This window comes from Ovis aries, chromosome 2, assembly GCF_016772045.2.
Source record: "Ovis aries strain OAR_USU_Benz2616 breed Rambouillet chromosome 2, ARS-UI_Ramb_v3.0, whole genome shotgun sequence".
Taxonomy (NCBI): domain Eukaryota; kingdom Metazoa; phylum Chordata; class Mammalia; order Artiodactyla; family Bovidae; genus Ovis; species Ovis aries.
The window spans coordinates 246655637-246673833 of record NC_056055.1 but is presented as its reverse complement, the minus strand read 5'-3'; the positions used below and the strand labels follow the sequence as shown (position 1 = coordinate 246673833).

General features: G+C 54.4%; 1 protein-coding gene across 10 annotated transcripts in view; it reads right to left on the bottom strand.

Annotated features, from left to right (window-relative positions):
* Window positions 1-18197, bottom strand: part of TMCO4 (transmembrane and coiled-coil domains 4) — a 110473-nt gene that overhangs the window by 51352 nt on the left and 40924 nt on the right. For 9 of the 10 annotated variants that reach the window (XM_060410755.1, XM_042244689.1, XM_042244692.1 and 6 more), the window contains 6 exons: window positions 15396-15528; window positions 7822-7919; window positions 7298-7441; window positions 6161-6280; window positions 1192-1356; window positions 192-328 (listed from right to left, as the gene is read on the bottom strand). In XM_060410755.1, coding sequence (XP_060266738.1) covers window positions 192-328; window positions 1192-1356; window positions 6161-6280; window positions 7298-7441; window positions 7822-7919; window positions 15396-15528 — 797 coding nt within the window. The remainder of the gene's footprint in view (window positions 1-191; window positions 329-1191; window positions 1357-6160; window positions 6281-7297; window positions 7442-7821; window positions 7920-15395; window positions 15529-18197) is intronic. The other variant, XM_060410756.1, reaches the window with a different exon arrangement.

Here is an 18197-nt window from a genome sequence, read left to right as displayed (position 1 = left end):
CTGTAGTGGAGTGCAGAGTCTTAAGCCAGGGAAGTTCTCCTAGGACACTTTTGTGACTTGAGCTGGAGGAGCAGTGAAGACCCTTTAAAGCCACTGGGCTACCCCGACATAGGCTCGTCTGAGGTATGACATCTGCCCACCAGTCAGCTCCCCTGCTCCCTCCCACCCCCACTCCAGCCAGTCCCGGGTACCTGCTGCCGGGAGAGCAGAATGTGGGCCAGGTGCTTGCCAACCTCCGCCGATCGATAGAGGCACACGCCCCAGGGGTTGTCAATGACGTTGGCGACACTGAGGAGTGAGGCTGGCCAGGTGAGGGCGGCCACGATGCCTGGGGAGGAGGGCTACAGGTGATGAAGGCAGTCGGGGTGAGGGTGGGGGGTCCGCTTAGGGAAGTGACTGGCTGGCTACTGGATGCCCGAGTGAACGCCTGCAGTCTCTAATTTGGGATCTATAAGTTTGCCAAGTGCTGCCAAACTGCTCACTAGCCCAGAAGAAAAGCGAAGCTCACGCATTTCTGATACGTGGACTAGACCTCAGGTTCAAACATCTGCCACGGGTGGGATTCCAGAGATGGCCCAATCGATCACACCACCCTGTATCCCTCACACTTTGCCCATAACCCTGCAGCGCCCCTGGCCCCGCCCCCTGCCCATCCACGCTAGGCTCCATCACGTGACCCACTTTGGCCAATGAGACACTGCTGGATGAGAGGTGTGAAAAGGACTTGTGCCTTTGATGCACTTCTCCCGGGGGTGTGGACTAGCCTCCTACCCCAGGAGTGGAGGAGAGATGAATGGAGCAGAGCCTGGTCACCCTGGTCACCCCAGACAAAGCTGGCCGACACCGGTGGGTGGCCAGCTGACACACAGATGCATGAGCAGGCCCAGCAAAAGTCAGCCGAAGGAAGCCAACACTCCTGAGCTACTGTGATAAATGACTGCTATTTTAAGTCACTGGGTTATGGGGTGGCTTGTTACACAGCAGTTACTAACTGATACACTAGGTGATGATGTGATTGGCTGTTTATCTATTTCCTCCCTATGAAGACCATAATAAGCATGTCACAGATAGGGTCACCCAGGGACGAGCACAGTGCTTGACTCCCTGGGGGCCTCAGGCAGGCAAAGGCATAGAACCAGTGTGGCCTGGGAACGGTGGGCATGCTGCTGGTGGGGGAGAGGGGAGGCTTACCAGACAACACCGTGTACTTCAGGGCCTCCTGGGCCACCATGTTGGCAAGACCGCTGAGGATGGTCTCCAGGGCGTTGCCGAGCTCCATCAGGTACTTGGCCTCCCAGGCCAGGCAGTACTGCTCACGGCTGCGGGCCAGGGCAGCCCACGGGGCGTTGAAGGTGCCTGGGGAGAGCGTGGGCAGGTGGGGTCTGTCCTGTCTGGGCTGGAGGGGGCCCCCACTGTCCCCAGCAGGCAGGGGCAGAGGCCCACTCACCCTCGTGGGAGAGGCGGGAGGACCAGCTCTGCCCACGGGCAGCAGCTGGCAGTGGGGCAGGTGTGCTCCCAGATGGAGCACGGGGCCACCCTGCGAGCGGGCGGGCTGGGGTTCTAGACCCAGACCCTGCGTTCCTTAGCAAGGTCACTAGTGACCGTGAGCACCGGGGCTCTATCTTGAGCACTATCCCCTGCTGAGCCTCACTCTGCAGAGCTGTCCAGTGGGGAGATCGCTACTTGTCTCCTTAGCTGTAAGAATTAAGTATTCCGACGACGACGTACGTAAAGGGCTCCAGCCTCACCCTCTGCAGGAATTCTGGCATCAAGCTACTGAGGGCCTACGACAGCAACACACGGGCCACACGGGCTGGCTCCCTGAACCAGCCGCGTCTCATTCACACCACCGGGGGACAGTCTGCAACCTGGGGGCGGAGGGCTTTGAGGCCAGCTTTGCCATGAGCGCGCTGGCTCCCCTGACTTTTCTGAGCCTGATTTTCTCACTGAGGGACTGGAAACGGAAGGGTGATGCCAGCAGCGCCCACGTGCCCAGTGCCAAGCAGGAGAAGAGAACCAGGACGGCTGGCACCGCTCTCCCTTCTGGTCCTCCCTCTGCCTCGAGGGTAGCAGCCCTCTCTAGCAGGACACTCAGCCCCCCGTGACCTGGCCCTTGCCTTCCTCACAGCCTCATTGTTCATCATGTTGCCCTTTGGAAACACATGCTTTGATTCTATCCCTTTGTTCACTGTTTCATTCCTACGCAGACATTACCGGGGACCTAGACCACACCAGGCCTGGAGCCTGACCCTGAGGACGCAGCCCCTGATCACTGCAGGAACGTGCAGTGAGCAGGTACCACGTGCTGGGCAGCTCCGCACTGAGAGTTTTCTCATGGGCTCTCTGATTTAATCCTCGATGTAGCTTCGTAAATGGAGCCCCACAATTACAGGGGATAATGTTATATCATTTTACAATGCAGGAGGCTGAGCCAGCCAGATAAGAAGCCCTCAGCCAGGGAGGGAGAGGACCATGCAAACCTCGCGGAGTCGCTGGTTTGTGGACCGTGGGAGCACAGAGGAGCCCTGTGCGTTTCTGCCTGTGGCCCAAGCGACCTTCCATCCTTAGCTTTCTATGAGCTTCCAGCCCGCTTGCCTTATCTCCAGGGAATCCCCTCTGGCCCTCTGATGGGTCTCACACCCTGCGCTTTCCTGCCCTGAGTTCTCATCACGGCCCACGATTGTCCATTTATTTTTGCCTCGTCTGGTGCCCGTCTCTCCTGCTGCCCATCTCTCCTGCAGCCTGTCTGCCAAGCGCTCGATTCGCAAAGCCTCATTAACGCAGGATGAGTGAAGGGAGGGAGGAGAGAGCTTCCCTTTGCCTCCGGGTTCCAGCTCAGCCAGGCGCCTTGACCTGCCCGACCCAAAGCCCTCGTCCCTACTGAAGGAGCTCTGCTGACAAAGACCCCTGAGGGGCTGCTCCCCATCTCTGCAGGGACCCGAGCAGAGCTCTGCAGCATCTCAGGGGTTAACTGAGGAGACGGCCAGCCCCGAGAGAGGATGTGGGCAGATTGTGTGAGTGTGTGCACACGTGTGCGTATGTATGTAAGGGCGTGCGTGTGTAGTGCACATGTATGTATGTGTGCACGTGTGTATGTATGAGTGTGCACACGTGTGCGCATGCACATGTATGGGTGTACATGTGTGTGCATGTGTGTGCATGCACGTGCAAGGGTGCACATGTGTGTGCATGTGCATGCCTGTGTGTACATGTGTGCATGTACGTGTATGCACGTGCAAGGGTGCACATGTGTGCATGTGCATGCCTGTGTGTACATGTGTGTGCATGTACGTGTATGCACGTGCAAGTGTGTGCATGTGTGCATGTGTGCATGCCTGTGTGTGCATGTGTGTGTGCGTGTGGTGGGCTGTGATGCTGGCCCAGGCTCTGGACCCAGCTGGGCAGCTTCCTGGTCCCAAGGCTCGCAGCAGGGCACACTGCCCTCTGAGCCTCAGTTTCTGCAGGTGTCAGAATGGAAAGAGGGCATCTGACTCACAGGGGTCACGGGGACCACCTGATGGGCTGTGTGAAAAGCATTACGAAAACTATAAAGCACTCTCCCGCCTTCTATCACCCCGTGGCCAAGAACATGGGCCGTGGAGCCAGACAGAAAGCGGGCGAGCCGTGCCCTGTTCCCTGACTAGCAAGGCGACTCTGGGCAGCCCTTATCAGCCTCAGTTTCCTCATCTGTAAAATGGGGGTGATAATGATGCCCATCTTTGTGGCTCGACGTGAGGGCCTAAGTGAGCCAATGCATGCAGGACGCCTGGCTCCGCGGTGAGCTGCTAGGCCACCATCACGATTACGTGCAACCCTATTTAATAAAGGGACAGACCCGAGAAACTCTGTTTGTTCCCATCAGAGGCAGAAGCAAGCCTGTGAGGATATGAGACTTCTTTCCTGGGGTCAAGAAGGCAGGTGATACTTCCTTCCAGGACTTCGTTTAGCTCGGCTGCATGTCTTATAACCGCCCCCTCTGCCTGGGGCACATGCTGCACTAGGCTGCTGGAGGAGAGCCCCGAAGACAATCTCCTCCTCCCCACCCCCCAAACGAGCTTGACTCTGACCTGTAGCCAACTCAGCCAGGGGGTAAAACAACCATAGCAGATTTGCTCTCCACACTGGTCAGAGCTGCAAACTGCTTCGCTTCGACTCTTTGTCCTCCCTTCCTATCTCAGTCTTTCCGTAGCACAGACAGCGCCATGAAACAAAGGAAGAGGAGCCCGGGAACCCTGGCTCAGGGGACCTGGGGTGGGATCCTGCTGGGCCACCTGCCTGCCATGTGACCCCTCTAGCTTTCCTCTTCATCCAGATCAGGGAAAGAACAGCTCTGCTTCAAAGGGTCACGCGAGGTAATGTACATCAGGCTCCTAGCGTGTGGGTGAAATGCCTGACTCAGGGTGCGAGGTGCTCAGTCAATGCCAGAGACTGCTCTGCAGGGACTGGCTGGGGTGAGCCTCACCGGTAAGACTCTGGGGCCCAGAAAAGCCTCTCAGCACAGCCTGGGCATTTTCTCACCTGCTTCCTGCTATGTCATTCAGAAGACCTGTGGCTTCCCCCTGGGAACCCACAGGCTCTGAGCGTGTGTATCTGGTTGGGACGCTCCAGCCTCCCGGGCTCACCCTGCTCTCTCCCTGGGCTGATGACCTGGCTCATCCTGTTTGCTGAGCCTCACATGGGCTCTTGCAACCTTGCACTTTTCTTCCTCGGGGCCACCCTGGCTGGAAGTCCCCCAAATCACACATGTTCAAATTATGGCAGCAAAGGGGACAAAGTAATGCTTGTGGGGTGTCACTAAAAGCCTCCCACAGGCACCTTGTTTAACCTTGGTGAGTCCCTGAAAGGCAAGGGCCATCTGCTTCGCCTCGCAAATGAATCAGCCAAGGCACAGAGAGGTTAAGGAAACGGCCTGAGGTCACACAGCCAAGTACCGGTTTCTCACTTTTGTGCCAAAAGTCCTCTGCTAACCTCCCTTTGTTCTGAGGAGACGTCCGAACTCCTGGCCACAGCGCACGCGCTCCTACATGATGCGGCCCCCCAAACTCCCGTCTTCCAGCCATCCTGCGCCTCTTTGGCACCACAGGCCTTTCGACACGCTGCCCTTTTACTTGGTATTCATGGCTTTCTCTTTCTTTACCTGCTAACTCCCAGCTAGTCCTTAGCCTAAAACGTTCCCCTAGTGACTTTCCCTCACTCCCCAGAAACACTCTGCGCTTCCCCTATTGTGCCATGCACGCAGCGTCCCTCTAATTCTCTGCTCAGGGATCTGTCTCCTGCCTTGGACCATATGTTCCACGGGAGCAGAGGCCATGACTGTGCTGCTCACCACTGGACTCCTAGGGCCTGGCTCAGTGTCTGGAAGGGTGTGCTCTGTGCTCTGTAAAGCTGCTGAAAGGATGGACTGATGGGTGGATGTGTGGGTGGATGGATGGATAAATGAACGGATGGATGGATAGGTGGATGACGGGTGGATGGATGGTTACATGGATGATGGATGGACAGATGGATGGATGGGTAGATGGACAGATGGATGTGGGTGGGTGGGCAGATAGATGGATGGATTGGGTGATTATATGGATGATGGATGGATGGACAGATGGATGGATGGGAAGATGGATGGATGGGAAGATGGACAGATGGATGTGGCTGGGTGAGTAGATGGATGGGTAGACAACCAGATGATGGATGGATGATGAATGGATAGACAGACGAATGGATGGATGGATGATCAATGGACAGATGGATGGATGGTTAGATGGACAGATGGATGTGGGTGGGTGGGTAGATAATGGATGGATGGACAGATAGACGAATGGATGGATGGATGATTGATGGACAGATGGATGGATGGGAAGATGGACAGATGGATGATGGATGGATAGATGGATGGTTAGATGGACAGATGGATGTGGGTGGGTGGGCAGATAGATGGATGGACAAACAGATGACGGATGGATGACGAACAGATGGATGGGAAGACTATGGGATGAAGCTATCTCACCACTCTGAGCCTCAGTCTCTTCTGAGAAGTGGGGCTCTCCTACCTACCCTCTAGAGACATACACCAGCCAAAAGCCTAGGCAGCGTCTGGCCCACAGCGGCAGACCCGGCTCAGCCAACACCCACCCGCTCCACATCCTTTTCTGCCCCCGGTCCTCACGGTATTTCCCGGATGCCAGCCAACCCGTGATGGCAACGGTGATGTGCAGCTGCCTGCCTTCCGTCAGGGGCAGAAATGTGAACTCCTCAATGGCCCCAACACGCTTCTTCATCTTGTATCCTAAAGACCCAGATACAAAAGTGAGGATGGGGTGACTGGGGACCCTGGGGACTGTTAGTCAGTGTGGCTCTGTGTAGTCACACACTCACGGTGAGTGCCGACTGCGTGCCCTGCTCCTCAGCAAACATCTCATTTTTGGACTCATTACTGTTGGTGCCATGATCGCCCCTAATTCCAGATGAGAGTAAGAGGCTTCCAAAGGCTGGTGAGCCCCGCGAGTGGCAGAGCTGGGGCTGAAACCCAGAATCCAAGTTTATAAGCCACTGCTCTGTCCTGATTCGGCAGGCACTATACCTTTTCCTGCCCACGAACTTCAGGCGCGTGACACACGCATCTTAGTAAAAGCGGTGTGAGCAGACCAAGATTTTTTTTTAAGATTTTTAAAAATATGGACCATTTTTAAAGTTTTTATTGAATTTGTTACAATACTGCTTCTGTATTATTTTGGTGTTTTTGGCCGCAAGGCATGTGGGATCTCTGCTCCTGGACCAGGCATCAAACCTTTACCCCCTGTATTGGAAGGCAAAGTTCCTAACCAGTGGACCAACGGGGAAGTTCCCATGAGCAAGATTCTTCATGTGGGAAGCTACAGGCCACCTGGGAAGAGGAACAGGAAACTGTGATGAGGGGCCTACTGACATACGTGGCTTGGAAAGACTCCCTCCCCGCCCCCACCCAGGTGATGCTGGTGAATGAAAGCAGCCATGCGTCTCTTACACGGGGAAGCTCAAGCATCTCTAAGGCATCCTGCCTGGAAACTTCCCGGGTGGCGACAAGAGGTCCAATAGACCCTCCCTAAAGAGCCTACACTGGGGGCAGTTTCACAACCTCGGCCCTTCCCCAGACCCATGCCGAAGCCTGCCGCAAGTTCTGGAACTCAGAGAAGAGGAAAGCCACGTCCTCCTCCTCCTCCGTCTCCGTCTCCCGGGGCATGGTGAGAATCTGGGCATGTCCCTTACAGGGCTGGGCCACCCGGGGCCGCAGACCCCCATGACCACCGCTGCTCTGGAGCCTTACCTGTCAGGCCGGCTCCAGCGGCGCCGAACAGCGAGGTCATGATGGCGATGCCGGCCGCTGAGCCCAGAGCCGCGGCCCCAGCGGTGCCAATGACGGTGGCGGCCCCAGCAGCGATGAGAGGAGCGGCCAGGCCCCCGGTGACGCCTGCAAGGACAGCCGCCCGTGCGGGGGACAGGTGGGTGTGAGCACGTGGCCCCCCGACATGCGCGCGAACACACTGCCTCTGCACGCGGCGGGGAGGCAGCCCCCAGCTGATCCCCCTGCAGTGGACACCGAGCGGGGGACGCGGGGGAAGGCCTAGTGGTGCCGCTGAAGCCCAGGGCGGCTCGAGCAGGGAGCTGGCAGACAGTGTTCAGGGGTCGGCAGACCACACAGGAGCAGGGAGCTGCGGCAAGCAGTCTGAATCTCTCCCCAGAGCAAAGCACCTTCAGCACGCAAGTGAGCAAGCGGTCCATCATGACTGTGCCCTCAAGCCAGTCCCTGGTCATCCCACCCGGCCCGGCCACGGTCCCGTCTCATCTTACCGATCACCGTCCCGCCTCCCACAGTCGCCAGGCCTATCAGCAGATAGCGCTTCCACCTCCTCCTGTTCTCCTTCTTCTTCCGGGATGCCTCGGCAGGCCTGCGGGAGAAGAGGTTGCCCTCTAGGGCCGGCGGTGCCTGGGCAACCTTGATGGCACCCCTCCTCCCCAGCCCCCAAAGCTAGCCTCCGTGCCACAGGCTCTATCATGCAGAGCGAGGTACCAAGGTTACCCCGGGCCCATCCATCATCGACGGTCTTAAAAAGCTGAAAACGTTCTAAAAACCCAGTATGTGGGATATGCCACTTACCCAGTCGATCCATCCTAACAGGGCTGCAATTTGAATAATGAAAAGACAAAGAAGTAATAACAATCACAGCAAAACAAGCACAAAGGTATCTTTACGCAGACGGACTCGGAACAAGTGCTAGAATCACAGACTCCGCCGCCTCACTCTCTCCTTCCCCGCCCCGCGCTCCGCCACCTGCGCCCCCCCTGCCCCTGTGACGTGCGGAAACCAGTTTCCCTTGAGAATAACCCCTTGAGACACGGCTTAGAGAAACGTCTGTGCTGGAGACCTTGGCTTTGGGGCAGCAACAACTAGAACCGTGCGGACTTGAGATCCGAACCTGACGAAACGTAGCAAAAGGGAAGCAGTGATGGAAGCTGGGGTCAGCTGAATCCTGAGAACCCTTCCCGTCACTGAGGCCGGCTTTCCTGTCCGACATTCGGCCCGCGGTGCTTTGGGGCAATAAGGCGCAGGACGGGAGACAAGGCGGGAGGGTGCAGTCATTACCAGCGTGAACTCTGAACTGAACCTGGAGTTTGGACAACAGCTCGGTGCTGGAGCGACGGCAGATGACGGTGATAACGAAAGAGGGTTAATATTTATTGAGGACTTTTAACACGACTGCCACTGTGCTTTGCACTTCGAATGGCTTATCTTATCCCAGAAGCAGTTTTCCTTTTTATTGTCCGCGTATCACAGCCGCGTTCGGGTATCACAGCGTACCCGGCTTCTGAGCGGCAGTGGGGGGCAGCGCAGGGAATCTCGGGACACAGAGCCTGACAGCCTGCACGTGGGGACCCACGTGGAGGCTGTTCCCACGAAGCTCCATCTCCCCGAAATTCAGTCCCCCCTTTTGTAAACAGGGGGATAGGAACGTCTCCCTCCTGAGGCTGTTGGTTTGTAAAGATTCAATTCATTGAGGAATTTAAGTCTCCTGCTAAGTCTCCTCCTGCTCTGCTCTGACACCAGCAAAACTGTTGACCAAGATCACTCTGTCATCCTGGGACCCAGAAGCAAGACAATGTGGACTAAATTTAGTTTAATTCATGCCTTCGATCGACAGACTTTTACGGAGCGTGGATAGCGGGCGGGCACTTTCGTGTGTTGGCAAACAGGATCACGCGGTCCTCAATCAGAACTGTTTCCTTCCCATCTCTTGCCTCCTGAACCACACATAATAGCGAGAAACGGTTCATCCTCCAGTTAGTGAGAAGTGGGATTTGAGATGGGCATTCAGAGACCTGCACGCATTTTGGTTGTTGGCCCGCTCACCTCAACCATCTTAAATTCCTTAATGAATTCCTTAATGAATCTAATCTTTACAAACCAACAGCCTCAGGAGGGAGACGTTGTTACCCTCCTGGGGGTACAGCCCAGCACTTCTCGGTTGCTTTACTACTGAGCGGAAACCAGTTCTCCGTGGTCACAGGTGCTGGTTTCCTGTGATTGAAACTCACGCCCTCAGATGTGCGGGAAGAGGTTGAACCACACGCACTGATCATTACACGATGGTGATGAAGGGCCTGGGTTGTGCAGTCCGGTTTCAAACCCTGTAAACTAGGCTTGGATCCTCCCTCTGCTGCGGTGGGCCTCAGCGTTCTCCAGATGTTCAGTTATGCCCTGCACTGGTCCTCCCTAAGGAAACATGATCCTTCTCTGCCCTGCTGAGCTGAGTGGCCCCATGACCCGCTTTGGCCAGTAGGTGGAAGGGATCTGTGTCACTTCCTGCCTGACCCCTTCTGCTCTGCCCCGAGACCAGCAACACTGTTGACCAAGGTCACTCTGTCATCCTGGACTAAAGTCCCGTGTGGACTAAAGCCACAGCCAACCTGAAAGAGAGGCACCTTTTTCTTGCTGTAAGCCGTTGAGACACGGAGGTCATCTGTTACTGCCTAGCCTATCCTGGTGGACAGAGCCACTCACTAACCTCGGGATTAGGTACAAATAACTCGTCCTGTCCGAGTTTCCTCATTCATGAAGAGGGGATAATAACAGTCCTGAATTCCGAGGGGCATTGGGAAGGCTAAACGAGAGTCCACACAGGTGACTGGCATGCTGCAATCACTGTGTGCTTATTGCTCCCATCATCCTTTCCATGGTTACGATAACTTCCTCAACGCAGGCTGGAGATATACTTTGGCCCTGAAGTGCTAGCACCATTTGGGGCAAACAGGAAGGCTGGAAATGAGCTGCTTTCAGCAGAGTTCAAGGCCTGAGGAGGAATTCCAGCTGCTGGGCGAACATACAAGAGGAACACACAGGGGCCATGAGCAGCTGGCTCTGCGGACCAACCAGCAGTATCTGGCTCAACAAATGCTGCCTGGGAAACGCTCTGCAAACTAGGGGCAGCCCAGCTCTGCCATGAGCTCACCGGCTCACCTGATTTTTCTGAGCTTCAGTTTTCTCACTTCGGGACTGGAAATGATGATAGCCCCAGAAGGTGACCAATGTCAAGCAGAGTAATATAACCGTGACTGTCTGCCTCTGTTTCTCCCTCCCTCCTAGTTCCTCCTCTGCCTTGAGGACGGGGTCACCTCTCCAGTAGGACACTCAGGCCCCCTGCGACCTGGCCCCTGCCTCATGGTTCATCAATTCCAAACTTACACTTTACCCTCCGGAAACACTAAAGTGCCTGCAGGCACATCTCCTAAGCCTCAGTCCTGTGTTCCTGCGGCCCCTTGGCTGCCAAGGACCTTCTCACCTTCCTCTGCCTGGCTGAACATCACTGTCCACTCCAGAGTCGTCTCCTCCAGGAAGCATGCCCTAAGCCTCAAGGTTGCCTGACTGCCCCTACCCCAGACCTTCCTAACCCTCTGGGCTGTATTAGCCTGGAATCTAGACCGTTGATTTTCAAAGGCTAGGCTCTGGATCAACCACATCAGGAGCCCCAGCGGGGAGGTGTTAAAAGCACTCCTTCCTGGGTAAGGAAATTACTTGTAACAAGCTCTCTGGTTATGTCAAGTTTGAGAACTGCAGGGGTGAGCCTTCAGGACATAGATCAAACCTTTCCTGCACTCCAGCCTCAGTAGCTGGCTCTGGGAGTGGCACCTGGATGGGGCTCAGAAGATGTTCCTCGGAAAGAAAGATTTGGAGGTGAACATCTCACTGCAGTGATCTATTTTCCCGCTCATTGTCCACGTCTATGAAAACCAGAGGGCACATACATTTTGGCTAAAGAAAATATTTAGCCAGAGTTCAGGCCAGTCACCATCCAGAATGAAACTTCCAGGATATTAGAACAAATCCCAGGGAGGTCCCTGCCTGACTGAATTTAAACAAGAGGAGACACTGGCTGTGAGTCACATCCACGATGCTTCCTACACTGGGAGTGAGAATTCAGAGCACGACACTAAATCCAAACAAAGCCGGGCTCCTATTCCTGACTTTGCCTGCTGTTGAGGCACCACGGCCACACTCACCACCTGGGATGCCGGAAGTGACCTTGAGCTGGAGTTCGGGTCAGCCTCCCAAAGACAGAAGCGAAAGCTGCTCAGTCGTGTCCGACTCTTTGCAACCCCATGGACTATTAGTCCATGGGACTCTCCAGGCCAGAATACTGGAGTGGGGAGCCCCTCCCTTCTCCAGGGGATCTTCCCAACCCAGGGATCAAACCCAGGTCTCCCGCATTGCCGGCGGATTCTTTACCAGCTGAGCCATCAAAGGCTGAAGCCAAAACGCAGGAGCCCAGGCTGAAGTCACAGCTACCTTGTGAGGAGCAAAGACAACCACACTGCTCATCTCACGGCTCCACAGAGAAACTTCCCTCACGGCCACCTTATCTCCAGTGAGAGGGCGCTCCTTCCCCTCTTCTGTCCTCATCGTCACCCTTCTCGTTTTTCCAGAATTATTTCCTTATGGCTGCGGTGGGTCTCTGTTGCTGCGAGCAGGCTTTCTCCAGTTTTGGAGAGCAAGGAGCTACTCTCCAGGCGCGGGCACAGCTGCTCACTGCGGCGGCCTCCCCTGCTGCGGGCCCAGGTGCAAGGTTCTAGGAGCACTGGCGTCAGTGGCTGCTGTCCGTGGGCTCAGTGCCTGTGGCTCTCGGGCCCTGGAGGGGGCTCAGTGAAGCGCATGGGCTTAGCTGCTCCGCTGTGCGTGGCGTCTTCCCACACTGAGGGCAGAACCTGGTCCCCTGTGGTGGCACGTGGATTCTTATCCACCGTGGCGTCTTCCCACACCGAGGGCAGAACCCGGTCCCCTACGGTGGCATGTGGATTCTTATCCACTGGACCACGAGGGAAGTCCACCCTTTCTTTTTTTTTTTTTAATCACTTTCTGCAGTCAACAGAGAGGGGGTGCTTATCTCTGGGGAGTCTAGAGACACATTCCGAGTAAAAGCTCAGAAAGCCCACAGAAGAATGATCTTTGCTGCCTTCTTCAGAACTAAGGTGGAAACTGGGGGTTCCCAGCCACACCCGAAGGGGATGCAGTGAGTGATGTTCAGACAGAATAAGGAAGCTGAATTGGATGGTGTCTCTGATCACCTGGGCACCCCTGGGCAAGTGACGTCACCCTCTGACCTTCTGTTTCTTCCTCTGCCAAAGCCTCAGGGGACTGCAGTGAAAGTCCAATGAGATGGTATCTTGTACCGGCATCTAGAGAGCACTCAATAAAGGTCAGATGTTGACCATGTTATTATGATGGGCTCCGTATCAACCTCCAGCCTGGCATTCGCTGTTTACTATGTGCCAGGGACTGTTCCAAGCTTTTGATAAGAATGAATTAATTTAGCCCTCTGGACAGCCCTGTGACGGAGATACTATCACTATCCCCGTGCTAGAGACGAGGAAGCTAGGGCATAGGAAAGTGAAGTCACTCAACCAGGAGGGGAAGCTCGGATGGCCGCAGGGCTCAGCGAGGCCCCAAGAACAGAGGTGGGACATTGCACCCTCAACCCCGGCTGCAAAGGATCGCCCTGGGGTGCCAGGAAGCTCACCTTGCAGAAACACAAAACCTCAGGGTTAAAAGACACCTACACGCAATTCGACCCTCTTCCTGGACAGGTGAAAACACGGGTGCTGATGCCAGAGAGGGAGAGCCATGGGCCCAGGGCCACACAGACTTGGCAGCAGAGTCAGACAGAGCACCAGGCTGCTTGGCTGACCAGTCCCTAGGCTTTCCCTGGGTCCTAGATTTTTCCACAGACCACAGATGGAACCTAGAGGTCACCAAAGTCCCTAAAATTTAGTTTCAAAAATGACACCTGTGGAGTATTTTTCCAAGGAAACAGCCCCACAATGAAATAACAGCAATGTTGTTGCTCGGTCTCTAAGTTGTGTCCGACTCTTTGCAACCCCATGGACTGCAGCACGCCAGGCCTCCCTGTCCATCACCATCTCCCAGAGCTTGCTCAAACTCATGTCCACCGAGTTGGTGATGCCATCCAACCATCTCGTGCTCTGTCGTCCCCTTCTCCTCCTGCCCCCAATCTTTCCCAACATCAGGGTCTCTTCCAATAAGTCGGCTCTTCACATCAGCTGGACAAAGTATTGGAGCTTCAGCTTCAGCATCCGTCCTTTCAGTGAATATTCAGGGTTGATTTCATTTAGGATGGACTGGTTGGATCTCCTTGCAGTCCAAGGGACTCCCAAGAGTCTTCTCCAACACCACAGCTCAAAAGCATCAATTCTTTTGGTGCGATAGCAAACGTTGATATTTATCATCTAGTAACTCTGTGCAGAGCTTCCCAGGTGGTGCCAGTGGTAAAGAACCCGCCTGCCAGTGCAGGAGATGTAGGGGACATGGGTTCAATCCCTGGGTCACAAAGATCCCCTGGAGGAGGAGGGCATGGCAGCCCACTCTAATATTCTTGCCAGAAGAATCCCTATGGACAGAGGAGCCTAGCGGGCTACGTCCATGGGGTCACAAAGAGTCAGACATGACTTGGCAACTAAACACATACACACAACTCTGCAAGGCCTGCTCGAAGCACTTTAGGTATAGAAACTTCATTTAAGCCCCACACGAACCCTTTGAAGAGGGTGCTATTATTATCCCCATTTGCATGTGAGGAAACTGAGGCTCAGAGAAGTTAAATAACTTGGCCAGGATCACACGGCTGGTAAGTGGCAGAGCTGGGCTCTGTTTCACCGTCCCTGATCTGGCATGACTGGTATTCTTGGAACAGAAACTCTAAGTAATATGTTTCTTTCTGACAACAGATTTCCAAACAATACTCAAGACTTTCTTTCACTTCAAGGTATACTTGAAATGGTACAAATGTCCAATATATCCAAAGGTGCTGGGCAGCCCTTGAGACCACCGTCACTGGCCTGGGTCCAGGTCTTTCTTTACTGACACAGCTCTGGGAGTCAAAACAAGGCTATTTTGGGGTTATTTTGACAGATTAACTTTCCTTCTTTCTCAAGGAAACAACCCCCTCCCTTTGACCTACAAACTTGGGGGGCGGGGGAGGGTGGATCCAGTTCTGAGCATGGCTTCAAAGCTAAATTCTCAGCTGGGTTGAACTGGCACAGTCTGGCTTCTCCAAGAAAGCCTTCGTGGCTGAACAAAACTCAGGGTGGGAGATGTGCCTGACTGCAAGGAGCATGCAGGTCGGCTGTGACTGGGACTGATCTATTACTCTGGGATTAGATCCTCTGTAGGGTGTTCGACAAAGAGCTGAGCTCTGGCCAGGTTTGCCAGGAACATTTCCCTTGACACACATCTGACCATACAGAGAGAGCAAAGCCCATCAGCCTTGGCAGGCATGGGGGCATGTGGGGAAGGTAAGGACTCCTAGGTATAGAACCCTTGCTGTGTGCCAGCCCTGGGCCAAGCACTTGATAATACAGTTGTATCTGTTTTCCACAACAACCCTAGGAAGATGTTTTTCTCATTCCTACACTACAGATAAGAATATTACGGCTTAGAGAAAGGGGGCCAACCTGCCCAAGGTCAAAAAATAAACAGGTGTTAGAACCCAGGCCACTCTGACCCACAGACAAGGTGCCATATGAGCTGAAGTGCAGTGGGGTGTCAAGACCACAGGCTGTTAAAGTCACAAACTCAGGGCTCTAAGCAATTATCTGCTCAATCCCCGTCTCCTATAAATGAGGGTGGAGGCCAGAGAGGGAAAGTGGCTTGCTAAAGCAACACAGCAAGTCAGGGCTGCACCAGGATTCCCTATCCAGGGTTTCCCGATGGGTGGGAGTGGTGCACATCTCAGAGGTCCACTAGAGTGGAGATCCGAGATGCCAGCTAGGTGGGAAGAGGGGCAGACCGGACTGTTATCTGAGGAGTGGAAGGCCTCTATTCCCGACAGGCGGGGCCAGGGCCAGGGCTCCCTTACTCAGAGTCCTCCTCTTTGGTTTCCTTCAGGTTCTCGAGGAAGGTCTCTTCCAGGAGGTCGAGCTCCTCCAAGGGTGCTCGGAGGAGGGAGGCCATGTGGCAGATGAGGACGCGGGCCCGAGCATCGTAGCGGCCTTGAGAGAGAGAGAAAGAGGAGGGGGTCAGTTCAGCTCCCGAGCGCAGAGATGCTCACAACAGTGCGATGCATGAGACCCGAACCCGAGACACATCCCAGACTCAGGGCCCCCAACAGCCGGTCCATTTAACAGGAGCACAGCTTCTGGGGAAGAGCAATGTAACTTACGAACATGAATCAGAAGCAAGGTGGCGTTTTTCAGCAAATTAGCAAAGATTCAAATTTTCACATCCCAAAGCTGTTTAAGGAGGTGATGTCATGATGAAAACCAAATCCCATCCCACACTGACTATAAGGCCCCTGGCCCACTCCACGACCTCACCTTCTAGAATGGTCCTGCTACAGGGCCTTTGCCCTTGGGCTGTTTCCACCACTTGGAAGGCTCGTTGCCCTAATCTTGTGGGGCGCCTCCTCCTCCTCCAAGTCTCTGTTCCAACGCCTCCTGTCCAGAGTGGCCTTCCTGACCCTACACACATCACTTGACCCCTCTGTCTTGTACTTTGTTCCACACAGAGCTTGCCCAAGTCTGACATCATGTCCATTCTGTTTTTCTCTCCCTGTGAAGTATAAACCCTATATGTATAAACTCTGTGTGTTCTCTAGTCCCTAGGAGAGCACCCGGCATAAAGAATAAATGTTCAACTAATGACCCAGGTAGGGGTCATTCACCTTCGCTCAGGTAGAAACAGAAATTGTGAGAGTCATCTCACAAAGTTTCAAGCAGAGGACTCTGGGCCCAGGAGGAGCCCTCTATGAACCCTGCAGAAGCAGCCTCCTCTGCTGGGCGTCTGCAGGCCTCCCTGGAACGAGCGGCCTCGGAGCGAGCTGTGCTCTGGCAGTGCGTGTCCCACTGCCCCCAGCTGCCTCCCTGGATGCGGATCTGGCTGTGTGCTGGGAGACAGACGCTGGCAGGTCATGTCTCGGGGTTACTGATCCACTGATGTTCCATGAATAAGGGAGCTCCCTGCTCACTCCTAGGGTCACAGCCCATTGAACGTAGGTCATAACCGAGCTGTGGGAATTGATAAGCCTTGGCCACGGTGATTAATTATCATGGTGATGATAACCAGCCACTAATTCATACTCCACTGGTCAAGGCTGCTGATTCAGTTTCTGGAATATAGAGTGCCAGGTGATTAAAAGCTTCCAAGGTATTCTTGGGCAAGGGACTCTGGAATGTCAGCCTCGTGGAAGGGTCATTTCAAGGACCAGCCAGACTTCTGGACTTGGAGCTGAGTTTCTACTTCAGGCAGGTGGTGAGTGCTGGAGGAGCAGGGCAGGAGTCCCAGGCTACCCAGGACAACTTGCCAGGCAACTAACTGACTCCTCAAGGGCCAATCCATCCTGTCTCAATAAAGAGCCCGACCTGGGGCTCAGGCCAAAAGCCTGGGCATTGTTCTTGATTTTTCTTATTGCCCTTCCCCTGACAGCCAATCTACCAGCTAACACTGACAGCTGCCCCTCCAAGACGTATCCTGAGTCTGAGCACAGCTCCCCGTCTCGTCACGGCCACCACGACAGCCACAGCTTCACCAGCCATCTCCCCGCTTTCTCATCTGTCACCCTTGCCCCTACACTCTATTTGCCACACAGCAGCTTGAAAGATAAAGTCACCAATGTGGGAGCTTCTCTTCCCCAACCTGAAACTCCACAAAGCACTTGGAATAAAACCCACATTTTCCCCCGTGGTCTGCACGGCTGTACACCATGTGACCCCTTCCTACCACCCTCTCCCACCTCACTTTCTACTGGCCCCTATTTCACGCACCAGTGTTTGTCCTACCAAGAAGCCAAGCTCATTTCTGCCCCAGGGCCTTTGCACTTGTTCTAACTAGCAAACCCCCGATCTCAGAAGGTCTGGGGCACTCATGCCTAGAAGCAGCAGTATGATGAAGACTCCTCCTGCGACCTCTGCAGGGAAGGAAACCAGCATCCACAGTGCTCCTAAAAATGCCGAGAGCCACTCAACAGGCTTGCAATCGGGGCTGTTAATCTTCCCAGTTATGGAATTAAGAGACACCTGCTCCTTGGAAGAAAAACTATGACAAACGTAGACAGCATATTAAAAAGCAGAGACACAACTGTACTGACAAAGGTCTCTATAGTCAAAGCAAGGGTTTTTCAGTGGTCATGTATGGATGTCAGATCATAAAGAAAGTTAAGCACTGAAGAATTGATGCTTTTGAACTGCGGTGTTGGAGAAGACTCTTAAGAGTCCCTTGGACTACAAGGAGATCCAACCAGTCCATCCTAAAGGAAATCAGTCCTGAATATTCATTGGAAGGACTGAGGCTGAAGCTGAAGCTCCAGTACTTTGTCCACCTGATGCGAAGAACTGACTCCTTGGAAAAGACCCTGATGCTGGGAAAAGTTTGAAGGCAAAAGGGGAAGGGGGTGGGAGAGGAAGAGATGGTTGGATGGCATCACCAACTCAATGGACATGAATCAGAGTAAACTCCAGGAGACAGTGAAGGACAGGGAAGCCTGGCGTGTTGCAGTCCATGGGGTTGCAGAGTCAGACGTGACTTAGTGACTGAACAACCACCACCACCACACCATCCCACACATAGTCCTAGGCTACGGGCCGCAGGCACACATACAAACGACCCAACACCCAGGCAGTCTATTCTTTGGAAAATCTTGGAGGGGGACATGAACTCTGCCCTG